This window comes from Hyperolius riggenbachi, chromosome 11 (assembly GCF_040937935.1).
Source record: "Hyperolius riggenbachi isolate aHypRig1 chromosome 11, aHypRig1.pri, whole genome shotgun sequence".
NCBI classification, from domain to species: Eukaryota; Metazoa; Chordata; class Amphibia; order Anura; family Hyperoliidae; genus Hyperolius; species Hyperolius riggenbachi.
The window spans coordinates 40,380,487-40,407,027 of record NC_090656.1 but is presented as its reverse complement, the minus strand read 5'-3'; the positions used below and the strand labels follow the sequence as shown (position 1 = coordinate 40,407,027).

The following is a 26,541-nucleotide window of genomic DNA, read 5'->3' as shown; positions in this document are numbered from 1 at the left end:
TTTTAATGTGTGTGCCTCAGATTGGAGCAATGCCATCTGTTCTCTCTGCCTCCAAAAATTCAGCCGTGGAAAGGCCAACACCCACGTAGGGACAAGGGCCTTATGAAGGAAGCAAGCGTGTTTTGCTTGTGAAACGGCTGTTAGACCAGCCCTATGCACTCGTATCTGTCTTTGTGTGGGATTAAATAAACGTGGAATTTGCAGTTCATTGGTGCCCGGATTCTACTTGTCTACTGTATTGGCTATACTCATTGCTTGCTGTCCGGAGGCACATGAAGCTTTGACCACTGACCCCCACTAAGGCTGCCAACAGCAACTAGTGCCGCCTCCTCCTCTTCTCCATTGACTGACGGCCTTACGAAGGCACATGGAGAAAAGGCACAAACTGCAATGGGAAGAGTACCTGAGCAAAAGCAGCACACAAAAGACAAGCCACCCTCCTTCTCCTCTTCCTCCTTCAGGTGCAGCATCTTCAGCTGCCTTTTCCCTTGCACCTTCACAGCCACCCTCCTCCACTCTGCCTCGGCCCTTGAGCGGTTCCTGCTCCTCTGCCCACAGCAGCCAGGTGTCCGTGAAGGAAATCTTTGAGCGGAAGAAGCCAATTTGTCAGTCACCCCCTTGCCCAGCGTCTGACAGCTGGCGTGGTGGAACTGTTAGCTCGCCAGCTGTTACCATACAAGCTGGTGAACTCTGAGGCCTTCAGTACATTTGTGGCCATTGGGACACCGCAGTGAAAGATACCAGGCCGCAATTATTTATCTAAAAAGGCGATACCCAAACTGTACCGTGAAGTGGAGAGGCAAGTGGTGTCATCTCTGGCACACAGCATTGGGTCAAGTGTCCACCTGACCATGGATGCCTGGTCTGCCATGCACAGTCAGGGCCGCTACATTACTCACACAGCCCATTGGGTCAACCTGGTGACCGATGGCAAGCAGGGAGTACGTGGCTGTGCAGCTGACCAACTTGTGACACCTCCACGGCTTGCAGGCAGGCCTCCTACCACCTCCTCTCCTTCTCCTCCTGCTCCTCTTCACTATCGTCCTCCTCCTTGGCTGAATGGCAGTTCTACTCTACTGGTGCTGCGATCTCCTCTCCAGCTACACAGCCCCATCTCCCCAGGGCCTATGCTGCATGCCAGGTACGACGGTGTCACGCCATCTTAGACATGTCTTGGCTCAAAGCGGAGAGTCACACTGGAGCAGCTCTTCTGGCTGCTCTTAACAAACAGTGGCTGACCCCGCACCAGCTGGAGATTGGCAACATGGTGTGTGACAACGGCAGCAATCTCCTTTCCGCTTTGAATTTAGAAAGGTGATACATGCACCCTGCATGGCACATGTGCTGAATCTAGTCATTCAAAGATTTGTGTCAAAGTACCCAGGCTTAGAGGACGTCCTGAAGCAGGCCAGGAAGTTGTGTGGGCATTTCAGGCGGTCTTACACGGCCATAGCACGCTTTGCGGACATTCAGTGGAGAAACAACTTGCCGGTGAGACGCTTGATATGTGATAGCCCAACTTGCCGGAATTCGACCCTGGTCATGTTCTCTCGCCTGCTACAACAGGAGAAAGCCGTCACCCAGTACCTGTACAATTACAGTAAAAGGACACAATCTGGGGAGATGGGGATGTTCTGGCCCAACAACTGGACACTGATGCAAAATGCATGTAGGCTCATGTGGCCGTTTGAGGAGGTGACCAACCTGGTCAGTCGCAGTGAAGGCACCATCAGTGACTTGATCCTGTACGCTTACTTCCTGGAGCATACCGTGTGTAGAGTGGTGGATCAAGCTGTGGAGGAGCGTGAACAGGAACATTTATGGAACGAACTGTTGTGGGAGCAATTCTTATCAGAACCAGATGTTTCCTCAACACGTGCAGCAGCACAGAGGGGGGAGGAGGAGGAAGAGTCGTATGGGGAAGAGGAGTCAGTCTCGGATGACGAGGAAGGTGTTTCTTTGGAGAAGGAGGAGGAGGAGGCGGCGGCTGAAGAACAACCGCAGCAGGCATCACAGGGGGCTTGTGCTACTCGACGTTCCCGTGGTATTGTTCGTGGCTGGGGGGAGGAGGAGGACTTACCTGATGTCACTGAGGAAGAACAAGAGGAGATGGAGAGTATGTCTGGATCCAACTTTGTGCAGATGGAATCTTTCATGCTGTCCAGCCTGTTGAGGGACCCCCGTATAAAAAAACTCAAGGGGAATGAGCTGTACTGGGTGGCTACGCTACTAGACCCTCGGTATAGGCACAAAGTGGCGGACATGTTACCAACTCACCTGAAGGCAGAAAGGATGCAGCTCATGCGTTTAAGGGTAATGTCAAAGCACAACACAATAAAGGTACCACTGCCAGTAATCCTTCTACCATGTCCACGCAGGCAAGGACAGGACGCTCCAGAGATCTCATGGTGATGTCGGACATGCAGACATTCTTTAGTCCAACGCCTCGACTTAGCCCTTCCGGATCCACCAACGCCTGGACCGGCAGGTAGCCGACTACCTGGCCTTAAGTTTGGATGTAGACACTGTGGGCAGCGATGAACCCTTGGACTACTGGGTGCGCAGGCTTGACCTGTGGCCAGAGCTGTCCCAATTTGCCATTCAACTTCTGTCTTGCCCTGCTTCAAGCGTCCTGTCAGAAAGGACCTTCAGTGCAGCTGGTGGCATTGTCACTGAGAAGAGAAGTTGCCTAAGTCACAAAAGTGTTCAGTACCTCACCTTTATCAAAATGAATAAGGCATGGATCCCGGAGGGCTACTGCCCGCCCGAAGACTAAGTCAGTCCCCACACACAGCATCTCTGCCTGCACGCTGTGTGACAGGCTGCCTGACCCAAGACTAATTCGCTCTCCACACAGCACCTCTGCCCACAGTCCGCTTGACTGCCTTCTCCGCCACCACCAACAGGGTCCAGGACTCCAGGCAGATTCCTGAATTTTTAAGGCCACTGCTAGCAGCAGCTGCTATAATAATTTTTCTGGTGTGTGTACATGCCTGCCTAATTTTTCTGGCTGCAGTGCAGCTGCAACAACAAAACAATAGGCATGTACATGTGCCCATTCCCCTTCGTGATCATTATCTTGCCGCGGTGAAGGGGCTTGCGTATCACAATGAAGCAATGACCGACGGCTATATGAGTGTCTCAGGGGGTGGCACACCAAAGATAATAAGGTTGTTGCTTCATTGTGGACAGACCAAATTTGATCAGCTGGACAGTCACTGTTCTGTCATCCAACTCCCTCAGCCATATGGGCTGGAAAGCCACCATCACCTGCACTCTCGTCATAGTGCGCACCAGTCCAGCATGGCCGTCACTACACAAACAGCTGTTTGCAGTCACTGCATACCTTTCACTGCATCTTTGACTGCACATTGTATTATACCTGGCAGTCAGTGCATACCTTTCACTTGAATGGATGGCAGACTTGCCCTCCATAACTGATTCTCGTTACAGGTAGTACAGTCTATCAGTGTCATCTACAGCAGGGCCTTGAAGTCCTCCTTTTGGTCACTACCTTGGGATGTGCATGCCATGCCTGCTGCCTTCCTTGGATATGTGGTAGCCGTTCCTGCTCCTTTGCCCACAGCTTGCCTGCTGCCTTCCTTGGATGCGTGGTGGTGGTAGCCGTTTCTTAGGCTCCCACTCCGGACCAGAATCGAACCAGGATTCCCCGGCCATTACTCGTGGTCACTCACAATGACAGTCTTGCCCTCCATAAAAGATTCTCGTTGCAGGTACTGAACAGCAAGCAGAACAAGTATTTAAAAAAATAGATGTAAGCTTTAACAATTGTATAGAAAGAACCATTGAAAGTTGATAAAACAGTCAGAGATTACCTGACATCACTTAGTGAGGAAGAGCAATCTCGCCATGGTGCGCACCAGTCCAGCATGGCCGTCACTACGCAAACAGCTGTTTGCGGTGTGTTACACAGTGAGTTTGGTGTGTCAGTGTGAAGCAGTGCTCTAATTACACTCCCTGATTGATGTATCCACATGCAAGATGTTTTAAAGCACTTTAGGCCTTCAATTTAGCATTCAATGTGATTTCTGCCCTTAAAACACTGCTTTGCGTCAAATCTGGATTTTTCCCCGGGACTTTTGGTATGTATCCTACTCCCCCATGCAAAAACTCAGATGTTAGACCCCTTGAAACATCTTTTCCATCCCTTTTGTGGCCAGCATAAATGGTTCTAGGTTTCAAAGTTCGCCTTCCCATTGAAGTCCATTGCGGTTCGCGAAAGTTCACGTGAATCGAACGTTTGGCGAAGGTTCGGGCCATCTCTATTGGCTAGTGTACACTTGAATGTGTTTTACCCCTGCAGATAAAAACAGCAGTGAAGTACTGTAAAACATGCATGTTTTCACAAATACAGACACACTGTGTAGCTAGAATCGGCCCTGGGTGTCAGATAAGCCAAGTGTGAACGTCACTCAAGTCACTGTACAAAAACAGAAACTTCTCTCCCTCTTCCCTATCCCTTAACCCTCTCCATAATTGCTGCCTGCCTGTAAACCTTCCTAACGGTTTGCTAATCCTAACTGATATTCACGATTTGCCATTTTCCTCCTTGGCTTTATTTTGGTAGCTGCATCCGGTGTTTTTTCTGACCATTTTAGCACCCCAGGCAAGACACCTTGTGCTTGATTCACTAACCGGCGCTACTGTATATGAAGCAACGATAACGGCGCATCGGGTGCCCCCGAAACAGTGCATTAGTGCGCCGTTATCGTTGCATCATATACAGCATAGCGGTGCAACGTTGTCGTCGCACCGCGCGTCATTATCGGCGCCATTGGCGCGGTGCAGTGCGCGCTATGCGCGGTGCAGTGTGCGATGTAGCTTTGTGCATCTGTTAGTGTGCACAAAGCTACATATGGGGCTCTAAGTGGCTTTTCACTCCGGCGCTAACACTTAGCGCCAGTTAGTGAATCAAGCCCCTTGTCATGGGCGTCCGCAGAAAATTTTCCAGGGGGGGGCAAAAAGTGGGGAGCAAAAAATTTGGGCTGCTGTTGTGTGGCGCGCATAGCGCGCCAAAAAATGGAGCTACGTCATGCGCCGCGCCGAAAAATGGGTGTGGTCATGAACCAGAATGTGGGTGTGGTCGTGGGTGGAGACAAGTTTACATGAACTAAGCAATGGTGGGACAATAGATTAGGACAGTGGTGGCGAACCTTTTGGAGGTCGAGTGTCCAAACTGCAAAGTCACTTTACTATCACAAAGTGCCAACAGCAATTTAAACTAAATACAAACGTTTTAACTCATATATGAACATTATGGAAAATTAAGTTGAAAATAAACTGTGAAGATAAACAATTTCATCCATCGTACTCCTGAAAAAAATTATTCATTTTTTTTAGAACCTCCCAGTTTCATTTTCTGTTTTAAAAAGCGGAAAAAGTAGGTTTAATGCTATTGTCTCATATGATGATGATTCAGCTTTTTCCATAGTCTCGCAGTTAGCAATCATGTGACCCCCAACAAGACAAATTCAGCAATCATGAGGCCCCCCCCCCCCCCCATCAAGACAAATTCAGCAATCATGAGGCCCCCAACATGACCAACTCAGCAATCATGAGGCCCCCAACAAGACAAATTCAGCAATCATGAGGCCCCCAACAAGACAAATTCAGCAATCATGAGGCCCCCAACAAGACAAATTCAGCAATCTTGAGGCCCCCAACAAATCATGAGGCCCCCAACAAGACAAAGTCAGTAACCATGAGGCCCGCAACAAGACAAATTCAGCAGTCATGAGGCACATAAATAGACAGCTTTTCAAATAAATAGGCAGAATGCCCCCTTAATATGTAGACACCTCTCACCTGGCAGCAGTTCCCCAAAATACACTCAATCTGACAGCAGTAGTTCCCCAAAAATAGGTAGCCCCAGGTCTATAGGTGTCCCCAGAATAGGTGGCCAGCGGTATAGATGTCCCCAGAACTGGTAGCCAGGGGTAGAGATGTCCCCAGAACAGGTAGCCAGGGGTATATGTGCCCAGTATATGTAGGCAGGGGTATATGTCCCAGTATATGTAGGCAGGGGGTATATGTCCTAGTATATGTAGCCAGGGGGATATGTCCCAGTATATGTAGGCAGGGGTATATATCCCCAGAAAAAGTAGCCAGGGGTATATGTCCCAGTATATGTAGGCAGGAGTATATGTCCCAGTATATGTAGGCAGGGGGAAATGTCCCAGTATATGTAGCCAGGGGGATATGTCCCAGTATATGTAGGCAGGGGGTATATGTCCCAGTATATGTAGGCAGGGGGTATATGTCCCAGTATATGTAGGCAGGGGGTATATGTCCCAGTATATGTAGCCAGGGGGATATGTCCCAGTATATGTAGACAGGGGGTATATGTCCCAGTATATGTAGACAGGGGGTATATGTCCCAGTATATGTAGGCAGGGGGTATATGTCCCAGTATATGTAGGCAGGGGGTATATGTCCCAGTATATGTAGCCAGGGGGATATGTCTCAGTATATGTAGGCAGGGGTATATGTCCCCAGAAAAAGTAGCCAGGGGTATATGTCCCAGTATATGTAGGCAGGGGTATATGTCCCAGTATATGTAGGCAGGGGGTATATGTCCCAGTATATGTAGCCAGGGGGATATGTCCCAGTATATGTAGCCAGGGGGATATGTCCCAGTATATGTAGGCAGGGGTATATGTCCCAGTATATGTAGGCAGGGGGTATATGTCCCAGTATATGTAGCCAGGGGGATATGTCCCAGTATATGTAGCCAGGGGGATATGTCCCAGTATATGTAGGCAGGGGTATATGTCCCAGTATATGTAGGCAGGGGGTATATGTCCCAGTATATGTAGCCAGGGGGATATGTCCCAGTATATGTAGGCAGGTGTATATGTCCCAGTATATGTAGGCAGGGGGTATATGTCTCAGTATATGTAGGCAGGGGTATATGTCCCAGTATATGTAGCCAGGGGTATATGTCCCCGTATATGTAGGCAGGTGTATATGTCCCAGTATATGTAGGCAGGGGTATATGTCCCAGTATTTGTAGGCAGGGGTATATGTCCCAGTATTTGTAGGCAGGGGTATATGTCCCAGTATATGTAGGCAGGGGTATATGTCCCAGTATATGTAGGCAGGGGTATATGTCCCAGTATATGTAGGCAGGTGTATATGTCCCAGTATATGTAGGCAGGGGTATATGTCCCAGTATATGTAGGCAGGGGTATATGTCCCAGTATATGTAGGCAGGGGTATATGTCCCAGTATATGTAGGCAGGGGTATATGTCCCAGTATATGTAGGCAGGGGTATATGTCCCAGTATATGTAGGCAGGGGTATATGTCCCAGTATATGTAGGCAGGTGTATATGTCCCAGTATATGTAGGCAGGGGTATATGTCCCAGTATATGTAGGCAGGGGTATATGTCCCAGTATATGTAGGCAGGGGTATATGTCCCAGTATATGTAGGCAGGTGTATATGTCCCAGTATATGTAGGCAGGGGGTATATGTCCCAGTATATGTAGGCAGGGGGTATATGTCCCAGTATATGTAGGCAGGGGTATATGTCCCAGTATATGTAGGCAGGGGTATATGTCCCAGTATATGTAGCCAGGGGGATATGTCCCCAGAAAAAGTGGCCATGTGTGCAGGAGGAGGGGAGCAGCGGAGAGAAGAGGGAGAGCTATGGGCACTCACCTTAGGGGGCTCTCCCTCCCTCTCTCGCTCTCCCCTCCCAAGTCCGGAATGAAGTGTGCAGCGGCTTGCAGCGGGCGGAACTTACCTCCTCACGTCGCACGCGCCGGATGGATTAGCCGCTACTCTGGCCTGATCCAGACCAGAGTGCGGCACCAGAACTTCCGGCGCAGGAGCGAGAGGAGGTAAGTTCTGCCAGCCGCTGCACACTTCATTCCGGAGGGGACAGCGAGGGAGAGAGAGCCACCTAAGGTGAGGGAAGGGGGGGGGGAGACGTCCGCCCTTCCCCACTGTGCCCATAGCTCTCTCTCTTCTCTGCGCTGTTCCCCTCCTGCTGGCTGCACGGGCACGCGGCCAGGGGGGGGCAGCGGGCGGCCAGGCTCGGGCAGATGCCCGGTTTTGCCATATGTGCGGACGCCCATGCCTTGTGTCTGCAAAGGATGCACAAAATATTTCCAGTACAGATACACCTCACCAGCCCGAACTCACTGCACCCACAGAACAAACCCTTCCTATTCTTATGAGGGGTGTGTATCCGCCTTACAAAAAAATATACTGTAAATGTACAGCTTGGGTCTTTATAGGAGATATGTAGTCTTTAAATTCTAGAAGAGTTGTTATGCTAGTAAGGCCCCCTGTGAGAAAACGCGGAAAAGCCGCCGCAGGTGCTCAGAGCAAGGCGGCTGATTCCGTGTCTAACGAGGCAGTTTGCGCGCATAGGCCTACACCTGCTAGTATGGCCGAACGCGGAGAAACCGCCGCATGTCTTGGGAACAAGACTACTGATTCCGCGTCCAAAGCGGCGGTTTGCACGCATAGGCCTACATCTGTCAGTATGGCCGAACGCGGAGAAACCGCCGCATGCTCTGATTGCGGTGCGGCTGGTTCCGCGTCCAGCGCGGTGGGTGGTACACAACACATGGCTGGTGTGGCTGGGACTGATAGTCCACACAGGTTCAGAAAGACGTGCGCGCGTTGAGAGGCAGAGCTTTTATGACAGCCAGAAGGGAGTCAGCTGACCAAGCTGGTCAGCTGACAATCCAACCAGTTCCCATTGGTCCAGCACTTAGGGGAGGCGCTGAAGAGCGCTGTACTATATATACTGGGTGCTGGTCATTCTCTGGTTGTCTGCCGTTGCGATCACTACGTGGAAGCACTCAGACCTTATTGTCAGAATCTGTGTTATTCTCTAGACCAGTTCCAGGGTGTTGATGATCACGGACCTCACACCCCAGACTAGGAATACTGTATATCATCTCTGTTATATCTCAGACTAGTTCCAGGGTGTTGATGACTACGGAGCTGACACCCAAGACTAGGGACTTGTACTATCATTCTGTTATACTTGAGACTAGTTCCAGGGTGTTGATGATCACGGAACTCACACCCAAGACTAGGCATTGTTGATTATCTGTTATGACCTTCTGCTTTCCTGACCACTCTTCTGATCACTGATTTGGTACTTCACTATATCTGATACTCTGTTGCCAAACCCTGCGTGTTTTAGGATTACCGAATCAGTCTTCTGTCTGTGTACCTTATCTGTCTGTGTGTTGACGACCTGGCTTGCCCGACCTCGAGAGCTATCTCCCCAGTTAAGAGATAGTTCACATATCTGTTAGTGACACCCCCCCTCCTTGGTGTCACTCACACTCTGGTCCTTCCTATTCCCAGTCTGGTCACTCCCTTGGGAGTTCTCTGACCATAGGAAGTAACTTGTTCTTTGTGCAGTATCCCTTACTGTCTCATCACCTGCTTGGCAGGTGCGATCCTCAAAGTATTACTGTTGCACCAAACACTCTTATCACTCAGGTGTCCAGAGGTTAGTGATATCTGATTATCGGTGATACTGCTGCTCATCAATAATCAGGTATATATCTGCATTTTTGGTGATACTGCAGATCACCAATAATCAGATCCTCTCTGTGTTACACCGATCGTTACACCCCCTATGTTAATTAGCTGTGCAGATTTCGGTGTTAAAATGACTATCCAAACCCACAATTTGCTAAGGACAGCTCTGAGCTGTCCCCTCCAGAAAGTGCCTAAAAACAGTCCTGCCTGCATCCATCTTGTCTCCACTGTTATCATCTTTGGCACTTAACTGTACATCTCAAGCTTGGATGTGAGCAATTGGCATCCAACCATTATGGCATCTATAAAACTGGTGTTTTAGCCCGCACGTCCACACCCACACCAACCAGAGATCGGTGAAGTTAAATGGAGGCCTAGGCAAGCAACAACTCTAGGCCCACTCTTGATGGCCACCTGGCGTTTTTGGTAAGATTTGTTGGTGGTTAGCGTAAACCGGGTCCCTAGACTCTCTCCAGGCACTAGGCACCTGTCTAATCCGACACCAACTGTGCCAAAACCACCAGCTTTACTACTACGCACCGTTTTCCCCTATATTTCTCAGAACAGCAGGGACTGCAATGGCTGCCTAGCAAAACTGGACAGCACAAGGTGGAGAGGGGTATGGCTGTCATCTATGAACTACATAGGCAAGATAAAGCAATTATCTAATTGTGCTAATTTATTAATAATTACCCTCACTGATTACGCATGGATTGTCTGTCATGTTTTGTAGCTGCGTGCACCGGCAAGCTGGAACAGCACACCGAGAGGAGGGGAATCATATACAGTCCCGCCTGGCCACTCAACTATCCCCCCGCCATAAACTGCAGTTGGTTCATCCACGGAGATCCCGGCGATATCATTACCATATCGTAAGTTGCCAACCAAAATCATATTGTTGTTTCTTGTTGAAAAAGATGATCTGTGGTCTGTGTCCTGCCAACCTGTCGAGATGGAATTTCCGCAAAAGATGATAGACAAAGGACACAGAGGTCTGAGTGTAACAAACTCTTCATTTCCTCGTCCTGAAGGGAGGAGTTGACATAGGAGATGATACCCTCCCTGAAGGAGGAGAGTTCCAACTTCCAACCCTTTTACAGAAGAGAAGAAATCTGGCAGAACGCGATTTTTACGCGCACGGGATTCCTGTCCAGAACTGGACTCCATATTTGCATTCAGTAAGGCGTCATGAGTTCCCATATATGAAACATGAGTACCAAACTGGAAAGTATGGCTAACGACTTGTATAGTTCAACCACTGTATGTGCAATTTATGTGAAAATCGGTCGGTGTCAGGTTGACCTTCCTAACTTCTGTAAAAAAACGTTCTGTTAGCATTTTTCTAAATGCTAGAATACCCATAAAATATGGAGAAAATATTAATTTTGGGTTATTACATGGAGGTTACCTGACATGCTAGTGAATATAAATGTAAACCCTAATTAACCTTCATTGGAGGAAACTAGAAATAATAACATAACCTTTATTAAAAAAAAATAAAAATCACCAGATTGGTGCTGCTAAACATGTAGGTGAAGTGATACAGTGGGTGGTAACGTGGTTGTTGAGGACGGTTATTGGTGGTTTGTCTGTTACTGGGCTCTGTCATGGGGGTCTATCGGTTAAGCTCTGTACACAGGCTATATGAAACTTGGCTGCGACTGCCAATAATCCAATAATGACCACCTGTGCCATGTATAGCAGCCAGTGACCCCTCTCAACCACTCAGGCAGTGATCTCACCTGGCGGATTGCTACAGCCAAGAGCATTGTTCTCTCCACTTACCCAGCCACCATTTGATAAACGTGCTGTTCTTTTGTCCCTCTGCCCCCCTGCATAGCAACACAACTTGTTGCTAGCCTGCAGGCTAGTCACTTGACTGTCAGCCAGTGGATCGAGCAGTGATTTTGGAGTCTGTTACTGGGTTCTAAAATGGGGGGTCTGCCTGTTACTGGTGTGTGTCATCTGTCACTGGAGACATGCTATCTGATTTTACTATTTGCCTGCCAAACATTATCCTGGTGATATTTACTGCCCAGTTATTTGCCTAGTTCTCATTAGCAGGACATACTGCTGCCTAATGTTTTTTTCAGGGGACAAGCTGCCTAATTATGTTGTTTGAGGCAACACCCCTCTTAAACTTAGCTATGCCATATGCCTTTTTCAACTTAAACTACATCCCCTGAATGTTTGCATGTCATGTGGCACTTGCCCCTCCCCCATCTTCAGTGCTTATCCTACATGCTGTTCTGTTTGAGGCATTCATGCCTTGCTTTTTGGGATGTGTTCTGGAAATGATGCAATGGAAATACCTTCCTGTGCCATGAAGGCAATTCCATTCCAAGTTTTCAGATGAGCACTTTTTTTTTTTCCGCTGATATAACCCCAGTATGCGTACATCAAAAAAGGGCGTCGGGAAAAAAGGGCGCGTGGTGTAAACGATAAACAGTATTATCGTTTATTGAAATATTGTGTATAATTTCGTTTACAAATAGTGTTTTAAGAATTTATAAATCACTAAATAATGTGTATCAGATCGGCAATTCTTAAAACGTTAATCTTCCCTATTTGTAAACTGAAACTTATATTTACGTTTATTAAAAACCCTCCCTGTACCTATCCCTAACCCCTAGACCCCCTGTTGGTGCCTAAACCTAAGACCCCCCAGTTGGTGCCTAAACCTAAGACCCCCCAGTTTGTGCCTAAACCTAAGACCCCCCTGTTGGTGCCTAAACCTAAGACCCCCCTGTTGGTGCCTAAACCTAAGACCCCCCTGTTGGTGCCTAAACCTAAGACCCCCCTGTTGGTGCCTAAACCTAAGACCCCCTATGGATAATAATGTTTTACAGACATTAATAAATAAAAAATGTAAATAAAATAATGTAATTAATTTTTTTGGGTGGATAATAATGTTTTAGAAATGTTTTAGAAATAGTGATTTAGTATCTTTATAAACGTTATTCGTCACGGGCTCATTTTGTAAAGTTAAATCATCACAAACATAGTTATAAATCCTTAAAAATCTCCGGGCGCCGTTTGTTAAAACGTTAATAATCTCCGGCGCCTTTTTTTCCCTGTTCGGCGCCCATTAAACGATATTTATAATGGGAGTGAATGGGGCGCCCTTTTTGTCCACTTGTCTCATGCGCCCAAATCTCCTGCTTCCCCCCAGTATATGCTTCACCACAATCATCCTGGGTAGCTTGCCTTGCTCTGAACACTTTACCGATTTACTTTTCACATTATTTTCTACTTCTCAGGTTCAAGAATTTCGACCTTCAGGACTCCCACAACTGCTCTGTAGACTGGCTGCAGATTGGTCCATACACAAAGCAAGAAAAGTACAAAATCTGTGGCTCCATCGTTCCTCCAGCTTACACCTCGGATCGGGATCACATCTGGATATTTTTCCATTCAGACATCTCCAGTTCTGGCCAGTCTCAGGGTTTTCGGCTATCTTATATCCGAGGTACGATAAAACCATACAAAGGAAGGAAGTATGCCATCCAATCGAATAACCGATTGTAATGGTGGGTGCTAGTATTTGGGTGCAGTGAACGGCACCTGTGTTTTTTTGTTTTTTTTACTATTTTATGTATGTTAATGGACACCTGACAGGAGGCAAAGCTACCCAAGGTCCCAAGGTAAGCACAGAGAGCATGCCGGATCCACATACCTCTGTGCGCTGTTCATTCCTCTTCTTGGCTCCTTGCGCCGCCCCCCCCCACTCACACACACACACACACACACCTATAGACCTGGCTAACTATTCTGGGGACTTCTATACACCTGGCTACCTACTCTGGTGACAACTATACACATTGATACTTACAACGGGGGGGGGGCAATAGACCTGTCTAGCTATACTGGGGGTACCTATTTTGAGGGAACTGCTGTCGGATCTGTATTTTTGGGGAACCACTGCTGCCAGATGTTTTTGGGGTATGCACTACGGCAGAGCTCAAACTTCCCCGGCGGACCTTTTACACCATTGCTAAGGTCATGTATATTTTGCCCCACCCATGACCATGCCCACTTTCTGCTGTGTGACCACGCCCATTTTTCAGCGCACCGCGCTGCGCAGGGGTTTTTAGTGAGTCCACTCACCTCTTTTCTCAGGACTAGAACCCTGACACAGATTTAAAAAAAAATAAACCATGTGAGCTTCTGAACCTCCCAGCTCCACAATGTGTGGCCTTCATGAGCTTTGTGGGAAATGAGTCCCTGGTGAAGGGCCTGAAATAGTGAATAGTTTCCACAGCCAGAAGAACAAGAGGAGACCATTCCTCAGAACGCTCCAGTAATAATCCTCATTTTATTCACGCCATTCTTCCTCTGATTCTCACTCGGCCTTCCACTTCCCGTTATAATCCATTTAGCCTTTGAAGCCGCCAGAGCTGATGGAGTTGAAATTGGAAGTGTATATCTGTGTGGAATGTCTTAAGTGCAATTTGAGAGAAGCTGGAGTACATCTAGCAATTACTCGCGCAGCAGGTTCCACTAATGAGATCTGAGAACATTAGCTTACAGCAATCGTTCTGATTCAGGTTTCCGCTCTTGTGCAGATCATGTGACCCACTTCAGCCATCTTGTTGCCATAATATTGTACTACAGAGGCCGGTTTGCGATTGTGAAGTGGCAACATTTCCCGTTTAATGCTGCTGTAATGTGCTGTGTAAGTTCAGGTTGATGGGAACACGTCAGTGAGAGCAAATCAGTGTTTTGGATTTAAAAAAAAAAGACCTCTCGCATTCTGAGAATTAGAGATGCTGAACATGAGCCGTGTCCATAAAAGAGATGATTCCTGAGAAATATCTAACTAAAGAGGCCCCATAATGAATGTTACCACAACACCTGCTCTGCAGGGGCAGTCCTTGTGTCAGAGTGGAGGGTAAGATGTTAGGGCCCTTTTATCGGAGGGAGGATAAGAGGTTATGGCCCTGGGGCCCTTTCAGCTGCAGGTATCATATAGCAAGGAAGGCCCCATAATTAGTGTGACCACAACAACACCTGCTCTGCAGGGGCAGCCCTTGTATTGGAGGGAGGGTAAGAGGTAAGGGCCCTGGGCCCACTAGCAGCTTCCGATACCGTATAACAAGGGAGGCTCCATTATGAGTGTTACCACAACACCAGCTCTGCAGAGGTGGTCCTTGCATCAGAGGGAGGGTAATAGGTTTGGCCTCCACCCCCACAGCCCTTGTCCTTTCTGCAGAGAAAATTAATATAACAGAGAAAATAAAGAATCCTCCTCAGTTTTTGATCGTGTAGAGTAGGGTGCACTTGCATTCTAAAGTACAATAGTAAACTTTCTATCTTCTTCTTGATAGGAAAAATGGGAATGACCTCCTGTCCGTCGGACGAATTTCTCTGTGGAAATGGTAAATGCATTCCAAACACCTGGAGGTGTAACTCGATGGACGAGTGTGGAGATTCATCCGATGAGCGGAACTGTACGACGTCAGCTAAAGAACCCCACCCCAACCTCTGTCCTCCAGGCACGTTTCCCTGCAGCATGGGTCGCTCCACACAGTGCATGTCTAACGAGCTGCGCTGTAACGCGGTGAAAGATTGTCTCACTGGGGTAGATGAGAAAAACTGTCCGGAACTGAAGTGTGGGGGAAAGCTCAGCAACTTCTATGGTGCATTCTTCTCTCCGGACTTCTTTCGAGCTGACCGTGGGCGCTCGGACCTGCTGTGCACATGGTACGTGGACACCGAGGATAATCGCCATGTCCTCCTGCAGATGGACTTGCAACTGGGTTACAGTGACTACATCCGAGTATATGAAGGCATTGGCGAGAGGAGTGATAAACTTCTACAGACTCTTTCCTTCCGGAACAACCGCCATATGGTTACAGCCGAGTCTGCCAATGGGCAGCTCACGCTGACGTACCATGCACGGGCAAGGAGTATGGGGCATGGGTTTAACGCTACTTACCAGGTGAAAGGCTACTGCCTGCCTTGGGAACATCCATGTGGGGTGGATGATATCTGTTACTCAGATAGCCAAAACTGTGATGGCTGGTGGCATTGCCCAAATGGCAAAGATGAGGAAAATTGTCCGGCTTGCCAAAATAACGAATACCCTTGTGAGGGTGGCAGTGGCTTATGCTACTCTTACCTGGACCGCTGCAATAACCAGAAGAACTGCCCAGATGGGTCGGATGAGAAGAACTGTTTTACCTGTCAGCCTGGCAACTTCCACTGTGGTACCAACTTGTGCATCTTTGAAACTTGGCGCTGCGATGGGCAAGAAGACTGCCAGGATGGGAGCGATGAGCAGAACTGTTTGGTCATTGTGCCCCGAAAGGTGATCACAGCGGCCCTTATAGGCAGCCTGGTGTGTGGACTGCTATTGGTCATCGCCTTGGGTTGTGCGTTCAAGCTGTATTCGCTGAGGAGTCGGGAATACAGGTGAGCCAGCGTATGCCAATGTGAGCCAGTTTGAGCCAATGTGAACCAATGTATGCAAATGTGTGCCATTGTGAGCCAGTGTGTGCCAATGTGAGCCAGTGTGTGTCAGTGTGAGCCAATGTATGCAGTTGTGTGCCAATGGGAGCCAGTGTGTGCCAATGTGAGCCCTTGTGAGTCATTGTGTGTCTTCACAGCTCGGGGGCTTCAGGGTAACAGGTCTTAGAATGGAACCCATAATATGCAGTCACCAAGGGATACCCAGAGCAGTCCCTGTAGATTTTATACTCGGGCTACATAGTGATTTTGTCACAGTAACGAATAGGGCATATAAGTTTGTATAAAATGTTTGATGCAAGAGAAATTTTGACACCCCCCCCCCCCCAGCATTATCACTCCAACTCCCTGAATGGCAGAGAACTACAGTTTCACCTGTTGATGAGGTATTATGAGGTGGAATGTTCCAAGGGGGCTGGGCTTAATCTACACCAATATTCAATTATGGCACTCCAGGTAATAGGCACAGGTTAAAAAAATGGTATGTTTGTTAACTTGACATCTTAAAGTGTCCCTGAGACATACCTCCCAACTTGTTGAGATAAGAAAGAGGGACATTTTAGGACATGCCACTGCCACACCTCTAACCACGCCCCAGGCCCCACCACAGAAGGAAAATATGTAGTTTATCATTCAAACCACACAGGTCCTTTCTGTGGTACTGAAGAAATGGCAACAAAACTGGCTCTTGGGTGCATGTGAATATCAAACTTTAATTTATTATTCATAAATATTAGTTTAATGACATACAAATGACAAAAGAAATAACAACACAGGGTAAAAACGCTGAACAGCTTTTATTCTGTGTTGTTATTTGTATTGTAATTTGTATGTCATTAGACAAATATTTATCCTACTAATATTATAAATGGGAAAGTTCGGATGTTTGGATGTTTTTTACTTGATCACGCAAAAATGGCTGAACGGATTTGAATTAAATTTGGCACACACATAGTACATTACCTGGAATAAAGTATAGGATGCTTTTTATTCCCATAACCAAAAAGTGGGCGGAGACAGATGCAATTTTCACTGGGGAATGTAAACAGCAGCCATTCTTACACTGTTAATGGCAGGGTTCTCAAACTTTGCACAGTTGGTCACTGGGTGACTGGGATTACTATTCAGAAAAGTGGGTGGAGCCTACATAAGCCAATCAAAATTCACCTATTGATTTTCAAGGGAAATATTTAATTGCTGCCATTCTTGCACTGTTAATGGCACAAGCCTAAAACCTGGTACAGTTTGTCATTGGGTGACTGGGGTTTAAATTAAAAAAAGGAGGTGGAGCCACAAACAGCCAATCAGATTTGTTTAATTATAATGCAAATTATTGATGCCAAAGACCGCAAAGCTCACAAACTAGGTCATTGAGCAATAGTGTGATTGTGTGTTAGGGTTAGAAAAAGCGGGCTGAGCCAACACTAGCCACAACATACCCGGGCAATGCTGGGTCATCAGTGGGCGGAGACCAATACAAATTTCACTGGGAGAATGTAAACTGCAGCCATTTTTACACTGTTAATGGTAGCGTTCTCAAACTTTGCACAGTTGATCACTGGGTGACTGGGATTAATATAGCCAATCAAAATCCACCTATTGATTTTCAAGGGAAATATTTAGTTGCTGCCATTCTTGCACTGTTAATGGCACAAGCCTCAAACCTGGTACAGTTGGTCATTGGGTGATTGGGGTTCAAATTCAGAAAAGGGGGTGGAGCCACAGCCAATCAGATTTGTTTCATTTCAGTGTAAATTATTGATGCCAAAGACCGCAAAGCTCACAAACTAGGTCATTGAGTAATTGTGTGTTAAGGTTAGAAAAAGTGGGTGGAGCCAACACTAGCCAAATACATACCCAGGCAACGCCAGGCCACCAGCTAGTGAATAATAAATTTAAGTTTGACATTCTCATGCAACCAAGAGCCAATTTTGTTGCTATTTCTTTTCATTTTCAGGTTGTTGGCATGGTAATATATGCTTAAAAGAACAAAGCGAAATCGAGAGCCCAATACGGTGTAGTATTGTTGAGTTGGTTGTGGTTTAAAGCAAAATATTTAGATATACTCACAAACATGGGTTACCCATAGGCAACCACTTCAAGTGCAGGTGGGGAGTATTAGAACCTGACCACACTCAGGTTTTTAAGATGTCGCTCTCTGTAGATAGGAAATGGGGTAGCACCCCTCCACCGAGGGTGGAATCAAGATTTCAGCAAGGCTTGGTGTACAGAGGCGCCAGAGTAGAATAAAAACGTTTAAAAACCGTCTAAAAGAGAGGGATGTTCAGGTGGACTTACCTCCCTCGAAAATATAAAACTCAATTGAGTCACAATATATCAATACAAATATTTTATATAACTCCACTTAGTTTCGCAGGTGTGGTCCTGCTTCATCAGGCAAACAGGAGTATAACTTAATGGGTCTAAATGCAGAAGTGAGCGCCTCTCGAGGCCGAAAAATGGGTGTGGTCATGACATTGTATGGGCGGAGCTAACATAATGATGTAACAGCGAGGCATGAGAAAGCAGTGTTTACGCCATGATGTGGTCAGATGAGGTTTCGCATCATGGGTGTGCAGAAACTATGCTATTTAATAGTATACCGTAACCCCAAAGCAGCAAACATAGCCAACTATGACCATTAAATAATAAATGCAGCAACAGTTACCCCAGACACCAGAAAATAAACGCAATGTGGGCAAAATTTCAGCACAAAATAAATGCAATGGGCAACATGTCAGCACAAAATAAACGCACTGTGGGCAAACATGTCAGCACAAAATAAACGCTCTGTGGGCAAACATGTCAGCACAAAATAAACGCACTGCGGGCAAACATGTCAGCACAAAATAAACGCACTGCGGGCAAACATGTCGGCACAAAATAAACGCATTGCGGGCAAACATGTCAGCACAAAATAAACGCATTGTATACTGTATATATTCTCACCATAAGTTTGTCACAGCGCCACTATTGGCACTGAAATTATGAGTAGAGGCCTCCGTTTGGGTTTGCCCATGCCGGTCCGAATCTCTAAATGACGTAATGTACAATGGTACTCCTTCCCCTCAACCGTCCTTAGGAAAGGACGATCCATACATCACACCAGGAAGTGATTCCCCTGTAATGTCCGATTGAGCTGCCTGGAAGCTGCCTTCCACACTGAGTAACACTCATGCTCAGTGAGAATGTTTATATAACCCCCCCCCCCCCTCTGCAGCCACACCTCCTTCACTCCTTACATTTTCAGGGTAGAGGAGGACCTCCCAAACTACCCCAAATTGCAGCCTGTGAGCCCCTGAACTTGTGCACCAGGGCTCCAATTTGGCACAGAGGTAGTTCGGGGGGTCCCCTCCCTACCCTCAAAATTTGGAAAGCACGTCAGATGCAACACCCCTCCTTGACGTCAAGCGCTGACACACAGTGCACTCCACGAGAAGCACTGCCATCAGCGCAAGGTGAGACTTCCGCACATGATTCAAGTCTGGTTACAAATGCCGAAAGTCAAGCGCAGCCGCCCCCCAGCCAGGCCCAGTCCGCCCATGATGCCAAATGAGGCGACTTTCTCAGATGGCAGAAGTGGGGGGGGGGGGGGGCAGCACCAGGCAGTAACAGGAAGTGAAGAGAGTGCCTGGCCAACCTATGCTGGGGGCAACTGTATCTAGCTGCAAACACTGGGGGCACCTATAATGGGCTACCTACCTATACTGAGGGTGTTTTTTAGGGGCTCCCCGCAGCTATAATGTGCAGTGCAAATTGTTGGGTGCTGTGCGATCATTCCAGTTTGGGAGCAGGGGGGGCATCCTCACAAGTTTCCCTCAGGCAGCAAAAAGTCTAGAACCGGCCCTGCTGTCAGCCTCTTTACAAGGGCAGATGGTGCAAAATGGGTGTAAGGCTTCCAGTGCCCTGCACTCACCACACAACCACTTGTCTGATTGGATTGGTATGTGCGCACTCCTTTGCATTCTTTAATGCAGGGCCAGATTTACCATAAGACACTGTAGGCATGTGCCTCCCTCCCTCCTTTCCAGAGTCCCGACTCCCGAGTGTAAATGAGAGGTTACTCATCCACTAACTAGATCTCCCTTCAGTCGGGGGCACCTCTAGCTGCCTAATACTGAGGGTACTTCTGGCTACCTAATGCTAAAGGACACCTGTAGCTACCTATGACGGGGAAGGGAAGTAAGGGAGAAGTGACAGCTGGGCCGGCCAGCACACTTGCGATGTGGTTCGGTGGGGGTTTTGTAGGTTCATGGAGGGTAAAGTCTAGGGTGCCAGGACATCTGTGCCTATAGGCTCCTGTGATGTAAATCTGGGCCTGCTTTAATGTTTGGACATATCCATGTCATGTGTTAACCACAGCACATGTTGCGCAATAAATGAACCCGTACAGCAGTGCCGACCTTTCTCCACATCTTCATTCATATATATAGAAAGCACTAGGCTGTATTCCTTTTCCTTTTTTTCTTTTTCTGCCTGAAAGAGTTAACCAGGTATGCAAAGGGGCTTAGGAGGTGCCCAGTATCAAATATTATATACTATATAAAGTGAAAAAGAGGTACCTTACCTCCTCAGATAGATAAGACCAATATATTGGGAAATATTTTTTATTCAAACACGGTTCTACTGTAGACAACGCATTTCACGGGTCCTTTCCTGCTTCCTCAGGTCAATAATACAGATGAATGCATAAAAACAAGTGCATACTCATTCAGTTAACATCCGTAGCATATGATAATAATGCATAAGCAATACATATAGATTTGACACTGTGATGGTGTATGCGTATTATCCTCATATTATTAGTGTATTATCCTAATATTATTCTTAATAAAGTGCTACAGTATCAGCATGGAGCCTGGGTACACTCATTCTTTATACCTTAACAGGGGTGGAGCATAAAGTCACTTTCTCATAGTTCTCATAGCTCTCCGTGCTATAAAACCACCGCAAATGTATTTATTTATTTATTTGCTATTTAGGGGGTTTGAGTGATAAAATAATGATTTGGTAACCTATACATTGGTGTCTTTTCTTACTGGGGAACTGCGGGGGGGGGGGGGGGGGGGCACTAGAGGCAGATGGTGGTCAGACCTGAACCAAGAACTGGATGAAGTCTGGAATTCCACAGCAACCTATGACATCAATGAAATATGAGCTGTGATTGGAGATTGGATGCTGTGACAAACACCCACCAATCCCGTCTTTCTATGCCACAGTTTCCATACAGTCTCCTCCACTAGAGGCCTCTGAAGGTGAATACACTATGAGCAGAGTAAGGCTGGTTTCACACTACTAACCAGTGTTCTTGTTGCGGCGTGATCGCAATTGCACTGCAACAACAAAAACAGCCTTCAGAGCTTACCGCGACAATGCGTGGTAATCTCACTTGTGGTTTCCAAGCCAAGCAAGAAGTAAGGGCTCTCTACCGCTCTCTTCCTACGGCCGAAGAACCAATTTGCATGGAAGTGTATTGAAAAAATATGCGCACCACAGCATACGGACACAAATTTTTTTTTTAAATATCTGCGATGTCATAAACTTACATGACTTCCGGTCGGCACACATCGCCACGATTATCGGCCAGTAGCTCGCTATCGCTTTCACGTCAAATGCGACGCATCCGGGGTATCACACTGTGGCAGGTATTAAATGTTCTATAGGCTATCATTGCTTTAGCATCACCCTGTGGTAAATTAGGGTAAGGCAACGCAATGAAAGCATCCCAGTGTGAAAGGGGCCTAATAATTTAGGATTCGATGATGTGCCCATACGTAACATCTTGATTGTATGTTCAATCGGTACAAATAAAGTTATTGATTTCACACTGGAAATCTGGTAATTTGCTGCCACCTCTCTCTAGATTGAAACGAGGTGGAGAGACCTCGGACTGGCTATTCCTAAAGGGAAGAAACGGTTATTTGCGACTTACTAGCCAAATCCGACAATTTATTAAAGATAAGACAATGCGGTAGTGCATCTCTTCTGAGGCCAGAGTTGTAGCATGGATCAGAATAATCGGGTAACAAGGGCAAAACTGGAACAATTTAATTGTTTTAATATAAAACAAAAAAAAATACATTAGAAGAACAGTGCCAAATAAATATACAGTGGTGTGAAAAACTATTTGCCCCCTTCCTGATTTCTTATTCTTTTGCATGTTTGTCACACTTAAATGTTTCTGCTCATCTAAAACCGTTAACTTTTAGTCAAAGATAACATAATTGAACACAAAATGCAGTTTTAAATGATGGTTTTTATTATTTAGTGAGAAAAAAAACTCCAAATCTACATGGCCCTGTGTGAAAAAGAAATTGCCCCCTGAACCTAATAACTGGTTGGGCCACCCTTAGCAGCAATAACTGCAATCAAGCGTTTGCGATAACTTGCAACGAGTCTTTTACAGCGCTGTGGAGGAATTTTGGCCCACTCATCTTTGCAGAATTGTTGTAATTCAGCTTTATTTGAGGGTTTTTTGTAGCATGAACCACCTTTTAACCACTTGAGGACCCACCCTTTACCCCCCCTTAAGGACCAGCGCTGGTTTGAGTGATCTGTGCTGGGTGGGCTCTGCAGCCCCCAGCACAGATCAGGGTGCAGGCAGGGAGATCAGATTGCCCCCCTTTTTTCCCCCCTATGGGGATGATGTGCTGGGGGGGTCTGATCTCTCCTGCCTGCTGTGGGTGGCGGGGGGGGCACCTCAAAGCCCCCCTCCGCGGCAAAATCCTCCCCCTCCCTCTCCTACCTGGCCCCCTCCTGGAGATCCGGCTGCACAGGACGCTATCCGTCCTGTGCAGCCAGTGACAGGCTGTCTCCTGTCACATGGCGGCGATCCCCGGCCGCTGATTGGCCGGGGATCGCCGATCTGCCTTACGGCGCTGCTGCGCAGCAGCGCCGTACAAATGTAAACAAAGCGGATTATTTCCGCTTGTGTTTACATCTAGCCTGCGAGCCGCCATCGGCGGCCCGCAGGCTATTCACGGAGCCCCCCGCCGTGATTTGACAGGAAGCAGCCGCTCGTACGAGCGGCTGCTTCCTGATTAATTAGGCTGCAGCTGGCGACGCAGTACTGCGTCGCTGGTCCTGCAGCTTCCACTTTGCCGACGCACGTTATGAGTGTGCGGTCGGCAAGTGGTTAAGGTCATGCCACAACATCTCAATAGGATTCAGGTCAGGACTTTGACTAGGCCACTCCAAAGTCTTCATTTTGTTTTTCTTCAGCCATTCAGAGGTGGATTTGCTGGTGTGTTTTGGGTCATTGTCCTGCTGCAGCACCCAAGATCACTTCAGCTTGATTTGACAAACAGATGGCCGGACATTCTCCTTCAGGATTTTTTGGTAGACAGTAGAATTCATGGTTCCATCTATCACAGCAAGCCTTCCAGGTCCTGAAGCAGCAAAACAACCCCAGACCATCACACTACCACCACCATATTTTACTGTTGGTATGATGTTCTTTTGCTGAAATGCTGTGCTACTTCTACGCCAGATGTAACGGGACACGCACCTTCCAAAAAGTTCAACTTTTGTCTCGTCGATTCATAAGGTATTTTCCCAAAAGTCTTGGCAATCATTGAGATGTTTTTTAGCAAAATTGAGACGAGCCTTAATGTTCTTTTTGCTTAAAAGTGGTTTGCGCCTTGGATATCTGCCATGCAGGCCATTTTTGCCCAGTCTCTTTCTTATGGTGGAGTCGTGAACACTGACCTTAATTGAGGCAAGTGAGGCCTGCAGTTCTTAAGATGTTGTCCTGGGGTCTTTTGTGGCCTCTCGGATGAGTTTTCTCTGCGCTCTTGGGGTAATATTGGTCGGCTGGCCACTCCTGGGAAGGTTCATCACTGTTCCATGTTTTTGCCATTTGTGGATAATGGCTCTCACTGTGGTTCACTGGAGTCCCAAAGCTTTAGAAATGACTTTATAACCTTTACCAGACTTCTAGATCTTAATTACAGTACTTTTGTTCTCATTTGTTCCTGAATTTCTTTGGATCTTGGCATGATGTCTAGGTTTTGAGGTGATTTTGGTCTACTTCTCTGTGTCAGATAGCTCCTATTTAAGTGATTTCTTGATTGAAACAGGTGTGGCAGTAATCAGGCCTGGGGGTGACTACAGAAATTGAACTCAGGTGTGATAAACCACAGTTAAGTTATTTTTCAACAAGGGGGGGCAATCACTTTTTCACACAGGGCCATGTAGATTTGGAGTTTTTTTTTCTCACTAAATAATAAAAACCATCATTTAAAACTGCATTTTGTGTTCAATTATGTTTTCTTTGACTAATAGTTAACGGTTTTTGATGAGCAGAAACCTTTAAGTGTGACAAACATGCAAAAGAATAAGAAATCAGGAAGGGGGCAAATAGTTTTTCACACCACTGTATCTGTCAGCTGAACGGATTGGTTGGATAGAAATAAAGAAAAGAGAGAATGATGAAGAATGTCTGAAAAGTTTAAAACACTGTGTTTGGCTGTGTCCCATAAGTCTTTGTGCTGATTAATTCAAAGTTTTGCGGTTTTGCCAGTGACCGGCTGGCCTGTTGATAGGTGGAATTCTACAAAATGATGAACAAAGGACAAGGACCCAGAGATCTGTTTGTACCAGACTCTTAAGGTAGCCACTAACGGTCCAATTTCTAGCGAAAAATCATTTGAGCGATCAGAAATTCTGATCAGATTGGTTGTAAATAATCTCAGTTGATGGGCACAATCGATTAGCAATGATTATAAAAATGGTCGTCCAATTGGACATTCATCAAACCAAAATTTGGATTTTTCTTGTTGATTCTGATAGATAGGAGGCAAAGATTGGTTCATTGTAGTGAATGATTTTTCTTCCGATCAGAATTATCTGATCTCTCTAACGATTTTTCGCTACAGATTGGATCGTTAGTGGCCAAAGGTTCAATCTTACCATTTCTATGTAATATACGGGAACTGCCTAAAGTATCCATTCAATGCATTCACTCAGTTTACTCTTCTACTACATAGATTTGGTAAGACTGGATGAAAAAGGTTGGAGCATTAGTGGCCAGGCCACCAAAACCTCATCCTGATGAGTGGGGCTGACATAAGCGCTGATGCCCTCCTTGCCAGAGGGGGAGACTCCAGTCCTCCTTTCAGAAAGGATTAAATCAGGCAGAGAACGATCTCTCAGTGCACATAAGTCCCATCAATAAATGGATTACATATCTGCAATGCATTCAGTAAGGCGTTACAAATTCCCACATATCAAACATGCGTAAACTGACAGCTTCTGTTTTCCATTAGAGCATTTGAAACTCAGATGACCCGTCTGGAGGCGGAGTTTGTGAGACGGGAGGCTCCTCCTTCATATGGACAGCTTATTGCTCAGGGTCTCATCCCACCTGTGGAGGACTTTCCTGCTTTCAGTGACTCTCAAGTAAGTCTGTCTATTTGTTTGCTATATATTTATCTATCTTGAACTAGCCCTCTATCTATCTATCTATCTATCTATCTATCCGCTGTATATCCATTTATCCAGGGGCGTAACTAGAAATCCCCAGGCCCCCCTGCAAAAAAAACCCTGGGAGGTATGTAGAAACGCTCCCGCTGCGCGCATTGCTCTGCATAGAGCCTCCGGCTGCTACCCCGAGCAGAGGTCGAGATTACCGCTCTGAGCTGTGGTTTTCCACCCCCACCCTAGCTCAGGGTTACCGTCAAGGAGGTTAATGATACAATTTAGCAAATGTTCAACATTTTCATCGTTCAGATCAGATCCATTTTTTTGGATCAATACCATTTGAAATGATTGGATTGTTTTTGTTTTGTTTTTTTTTGTCCCATATATGAACCAGATTGATGAGCTCCTCTCCCTGTCACCTTGTTTAAAAGTCCCCGCCGCGGGGGACTTCGGAAGTCTTCGGGAGCCAGGTACTCCCAAAAATAGGCCACTCTGTACTGCGCCTGTGTGAGAGCGTGCAGACGCAGTAAAGAGACGCCCATCTTCGGGAGCAATCTGCCTCCCGAAGACCCTCCCAGAAAACTTCTGAAGCCTACTTCGGCTGCAGGTAGAGCAGTGTTCGACCAAATTGGTCGAATACTGATACCGTGAGCCTGCACTGGAATGAGGGATCTGTGAGAGGATCGGGAAGGCTCTATAGGACCCAGAGGCTTCCCTTCCTTAGGTAAGTATCTGGATGATATATTTTTTTTTTTTTTAGTTCCCATTGACTTTAAAGTTTTTAGAATGTGCAAATCTGCAGAGTTACCGAGGTGAGCAGAATGTTTGATGCTGTTTCTGGATGGTAATGTGTTTTATCCTGGACAGTGTCCTGTACTATTTCTTATTGACTTAGGTGACATCGCCCCCTTCAGGATAGCAGAGATACTGCACCAGGGTTGAAGGAGACTAGAACAGAGGTGCCTACACTTTTTCAGCTCATGAGCAACAGTGGAAACGGGCTTGTAATCCAAAGTAATGTTATATCAAAGCCAATTTCCCCATAAGGATTAATAGATGATTTGTTCCACAATTGAAAAATATTTATAGAAAAATATTTAGTACAAAGTTCTGTATGCAG

General features: G+C 46.7%; 1 protein-coding gene across 1 annotated transcript in view; it reads left to right on the top strand.

Moving 5' to 3' along the window:
- LRP3 (LDL receptor related protein 3) overlaps positions 1 to 26,541 on the top strand; it is a 95,491-nt gene that overhangs the window by 57,250 nt on the left and 11,700 nt on the right. Inside the window, exons 3-6 of the mRNA XM_068260130.1 lie at positions 10,267 to 10,405; positions 12,794 to 13,002; positions 14,861 to 15,947; positions 25,268 to 25,400. Coding sequence (XP_068116231.1) covers positions 10,267 to 10,405; positions 12,794 to 13,002; positions 14,861 to 15,947; positions 25,268 to 25,400 — 1,568 coding nt within the window. The remainder of the gene's footprint in view (positions 1 to 10,266; positions 10,406 to 12,793; positions 13,003 to 14,860; positions 15,948 to 25,267; positions 25,401 to 26,541) is intronic.